Source organism: Mus caroli, unplaced genomic scaffold (genome assembly GCF_978045245.1).
Source record: "Mus caroli unplaced genomic scaffold, Mus_caroli_1 scaffold_3, whole genome shotgun sequence".
Lineage (NCBI taxonomy): Eukaryota > Metazoa > Chordata > Mammalia > Rodentia > Muridae > Mus > Mus caroli.
Genome location: NW_028227258.1, coordinates 67,710,562 through 67,715,697, shown reverse-complemented (window position 1 = coordinate 67,715,697; position 5,136 = coordinate 67,710,562). Strand labels below are relative to the sequence as shown.

General features: G+C 43.2%; 1 protein-coding gene across 1 annotated transcript; it reads left to right on the top strand.

The window, feature by feature from the left end:
• The first annotated feature begins 2,570 nt into the window (after positions 1-2,570).
• On the top strand, positions 2,571-3,668 carry LOC110298027 (TD and POZ domain-containing protein 1-like). Its single transcript, XM_085835292.1, has one exon. The coding sequence runs from the start codon at positions 2,571-2,573 to the stop codon at positions 3,666-3,668; it is 1,098 nt and encodes a 365-aa protein (XP_085691418.1).
• Positions 3,669-5,136: the final 1,468 nt, after the last annotated feature.

The following is a 5,136-nucleotide window of genomic DNA, read 5'->3' as shown; positions in this document are numbered from 1 at the left end:
TAATAAGATGGTAAATTACCTTGGTAAGGAGCTAGAGGTTTGTTTTCTAGCTGTAGTTAGCTCAGCTCTCAATGTAGTTAGAAATTTGGGAAAAATAAATTATAATCTAGATGTCATTAATTAAAATGACAGATTCATCAATAGTCAACTATGTAGAAAGTTTTCTGAGGTCCCTGCATTCTCCATCACAACTCAGGCAGATTTTGGGTGTCCATTAAGCCCAGAAAACAAGAAGCAATTTTCTTGTGGAATAGGAACTAGGGGAAAAGACTCAGCTTGTCCTAGGCAATATGAGAGATTTAACTCTCTGGGAATCCTCAGTTTGATATTGTAGGCTGAGTCCAGGCACCCTCAAGGCAATGGAGCTCTGTAACTCGTGGTTATCATAACACAATCTATGCAGTCTTGTCACTATGCCTACATCTTCTGGGAGACCTTGGTGGGGTTAGGTGAGGTTGTAACGGTTTTGCTTTGGGTGGGGTGTGTCCTCTGTCCTAATAAGCTTAAACATAAGGCAGTGATCATTAACCTTTTTTACTATTGTAAATCTTTAAATTAATATTAAAAGTTATTATTTACCAAGGCAGGATAGAAGTAGGAGACCCTATGTCAGGATGTTCGAAGGTGAGGAGGCAGTGAGGTAGGAATTGCCTATAACAAAGATTATGGTTGGTTATTGGACTGTCATTAACTAAGATGGCACTGAAGCTACAGCCATTCATGTGACCTCCCTTGGCTAAAATGGCGATGAAGCAATAGCATAGAAGAACCTTATCTGCCCACAGAAAAGATGGCAGACACTCACAAATTTGCCCCAAACCAAGATGGTGCTGAATCTACAGTTCTGCCTGAAGGAATGTCACATGTTTGTTATATCTTGGAATGGCAAAGATAATTGTTTATCAGCAGATAAAAACATATAAAATGACAAACATATAGAGATAAATGGACATATTTTGTTTGGACAAAAGGTTACTGCTTTCTCCATAGTCAGTTTTTTTTTTTTTTTTTTTTTTTTTTTTTTTACTGTAGCCAGACCAGTGGGTCTGATCTACACATGGAGCAGGTCAGCTGTTACACCTGGTTTAGAGCTGATGCAGAACAGAATGGAAAGTAATCAGAGTTGAGAGTAGTGGTGGTGGGTAGGCCACAGGAGCACAGAAGCATAGGCAGAACTCAAACTGGTATGAGCAGGACACAAGTGCTGCAAGGAAAAGAGAGCAAGCACCTTGGGAGGGGCAGGGAGTAAGAGGCAGGGCCTGCAGCTGTGCTCTGTCTGCCTGCAATTCTAGCAAGCATGTTGGGGCCCCGTGGTTTTGGGTAGGGCAGAGAGCAAGCATGAAAGGGGGAAACTACAGAAGAAGCTAGAGGCAGCCACAGAGGCAATGTCTGAATCAAAAGGGGGAACACTGTTTCTCAGTGGTTATCATACCCCAATCCAGGCAGTCTTTCACTGTGCCTGTATGCAGGAGGGAGAGCAAAGAATAAAGTGGCAAGAGATGGAGGTGGTGGGAGGGGACCCTGCATAGAAACCTTTCGATTTTTCTGGATGGCTGGTGAGAGAATTGTATAATATATATAAGTGTCCTTAAACAGCAATGTAGAGTCATTGCTTAGTGGATATTGGGGCCAAATGTAGCCTGTGAATTCAGAAGCCTTAAAGAGAGGGAGGCATCTCAGTAAGGATCCTGGGAGTGGCTGCAAAGGCATATCCTTTCTGGGTGAGAGTGGCAGTTATTAATTTCCCCTACCAGCATCCTGAGGATAAGTTAACTAAAACAACAGGAGGGACAGATCACCAAGACCTCAAGTAGTCAATTGGGGTCTGAGATCAGGCCAGTACCTGAGTGAGCAGAGAGGTAAATAATGGTTTAAACAGGCCTGGGGTTTCTCAGCAGTAAGAAAAGGGAAAGACACAGAGGAGAGAGGAAATGTCACTCAAGAAAAAAGTCCTAAAATGAGGAGTCAGCAAGGAGGACAATCATAAAGACTGGGACTGTCTCCATCCACAAAGACCACACAGGGTGGATGTGAGCTCAATATCCCTCCCTTGGGACAAGGTGACATTTACACTGACCAGTGTGGGAGAGGGAGCTTACCCATTTGCTGGTGTTTGGATGGAGAGTTCTATCCAGCAATGTGTGGAAGCAGAAGATGTTAACTTGCAAGTTTTTAAATCTGTATCACAATATCAATGTTGTGTTTTTACAAATGAATCCCAGGACATGTTTGCTAGAGCCAGGTATGGTGAGGTAGGGAGTGGTACCCTGGTGGGCCCATGCTGAGGCATCCATTCCCCCTCAGATAACAGCCATATAACAGGATTAGTAGAGATAAAAGTTTATTTATAGCATGGGAAGTGGAGTTGAGTATGGATGAGAAGACAGGAGAGGCAGAGGAAGACAGAAAAAGAAGACAGAGAAAGAGAGAGGGAGAGAGAAAGAGGATCTAAGAGAAATTCAAAATAAAATCTAAAGTGACCTATAATTTTATTCAACAGGAAGAAGAGTAAAGAACTTCTACTTCTTCTTCTCAGACCAACTTTAACCTCCACAAATCCTCCAGCAGAAATGTCAGAGGACATGGAATTCGAGAACTGGGGCTCCACACAGAGCAGTGTTGAGAAATTCTGCTATAAATGGACCATTAGCAACTTTTCATTTTGCATGGGGGGAATTCAGAGAAGGATTACAAGCCCAGTGTTCTCCTCAGAGGAGAATAAGGAAGTGGCATGGTGTTTGAGGGTATACCCAAAGGGGGTTGATAAAGAAAGCAAAGATTACCTGTCAGTTTACATAGTTTTGCTCAGCCATCTGCAGAGCCCCGTTTGGGCAAAGTTAAAGTTCTGGATCATAAATTCCCAAGGAGAGAAATACCAAAAAACAAAGAGCCCCACTGTCGAATGCTTTCTGACATATGAACAGAGTGGATTCAAAAAGTTTCTCCTTCGAGATCTCCTCCTCTCCCATCAGAATTGCCTTCTCCCTGAAGATCAGCTCACCATCTGCTGCAAGGTGACCATAGTAGGACGCACATATAACATGCCTAGACAAAACATAACACCTGCAATCAAGGATCCAAGGCACATGTTGACAGATGACCTAGGAGAGCTATGGGAGAATTCCCTCTTCACAGATTGCTGTCTGTTGGTAGCTGGCCATGAATTCAGGGCTCACAAGGCCATCCTAGCAGCTCGCTCTCCAGTTTTCAGAGCCATGTTTGAACATGAAATGAAGGGGAGTCTAAAGACCCCTATTAAGATCCATAACCTGAATCCCCAAGTCTTCAAGGAGATGATGGGTTTCATCTACACGGGGAAGGCACCACACCTCCACAGCTACTCCATGGCCTGTGATGTGCTGGCAGCTGCTGACAAGTATGGCCTGGTGAGCCTGAAGGTCCTGTGTGAGAATGCCCTCTGCAGGAACCTCTCTGTGAAGAATGCTGCACACACTCTCATCCTGGCTGACCTGCACAGCACAGAGAAGCTGAAGACTCAGGCCCTTGATTTCATTGCCTTTTATGCCTCTGAGGTCTGTGAGACCTCAGAGTGGAAGTCAATGGTGGAGTCTCATCCCCACTTGGTGGCTGAAGCATTCCAGTCCCTGGCTTCTGCACAGTGTTCTTTCTTGGAGCCGAAAGTGATCTCAGGATCTAACCAGCTATGATTTACATCTTTCTTCCAACAGCAACAACAACTAGTGTTTTTACCAATGACTTCTGGTTAGACTATGGTATTGGGGAAGAATTTACATTGAATCTGGGGAAAGGCATCATGGTGGATGAGGATTTAAATCACCTGGAAAATGGTTAAATAGTGGGTGTAGGAAGGGCAGCACTGCAGTCTGGGACATTCTACCTGACATCTACACTTTTGATATTCTTGTGTGATTCTTGCCTAATGTCTTGCAAACTGAATAATTTAGGTGCTGGCCCTAAGCATGGGCCAACTGAGTTTCTTTGAAGAAATCTATCTACAGTGGACTGAGCAGAACAGATGACCATAGTCAGAGGAAAGGAGAAATCAAACATGAGTGTTTACACATCAGAGAAGGAAAAACAGTGTAGAGTTTCTTTTGAAAGACTCATTTGTGGGAACTCAGCTGTAAAAGCAATTACTGCTCTCTCGGAGAACTCTGTTTAACTTCCCAGCACACACAGAGGAGTTTTCAGCCACTTGTAACTGGTTATTCAGAGGATCTGACGCCCTCTTCTGGTCTCCATAGCCACAAACATTTCTGTAGACAAATCTTTAAGCAAATAATTTTTAATATGAATAAAACTTTTGAAATCATTCTGGATTCCAGAGATGTTTATGTTAAGATAAGTGACGTGTAGTCTAAGTAGCCAAGCTGAGCTGTGGATGTTTGTGCAGAACCCTTGCTGTCCCACCAGTAGTAGAAACTCATTTTCCTTTTTCTTGGAATTTAATGGTGGCAAATTAGAACTCCACCATCACACTCTTATGACAACTAAGAAGTGCAGGCCAAATTGGAGGGAGTCTACTCCTTCTGGGAGAAGTGTTTGTGGGTCAACACATGCAAAAATGTTTCATCTATTTTGAAAACATTTGAAGGGATTGATTCATTACACATGTATATAACCTCATCTAGTGGTTTTCAAATTTCTTTATATATATATATATATTATTATGTATTTTCCTCAATTACATTTCCAATGCTATCCCAAAAGTCCCCCATACCCTCCCCCAAACTCCCCTACCCATCCATTACCACTTTTTTGCACTGGTGTTCCCCTGTACTGGGGCATATAAAGTTTGCATGCCCAATGGGCCTCTCTTTCCAGTGATGGCCTACTTACGCCATCTTTTGATACATATGCAGCTAGAGTCAAGAGCTCCAGGGTACTGGTTAGTTCATAATTTTGTTGCACCTACAGGGTTGCAGATCTCTTTAGCTCCTTGGATACTTTCTCTAGCTTCTCCATTGGGGGCCCTGTGATCCATCCAATAGCTGACAATGAGTATCCACTTATGTATTTGCTAGGCCCTGGCCTAGTCTCACAAGAGACAGCTATATCAGGGTCCTTTCAGCAAATGCTTGCTAGTGTATGCAATGGTGTCATCGTTTGGAGGCTAATTGTAGGATTGATTCCTGGATATGGCAGTCTCTAGAT

Excerpts from the sequence above, each read along its gene's own strand:
- LOC110298027 (XM_085835292.1), top strand. The coding sequence starts at position 2,571 with ATGTCAGAGGACATGGAATTCGAGAACTGGGGCTCCACACAGAGCAGT.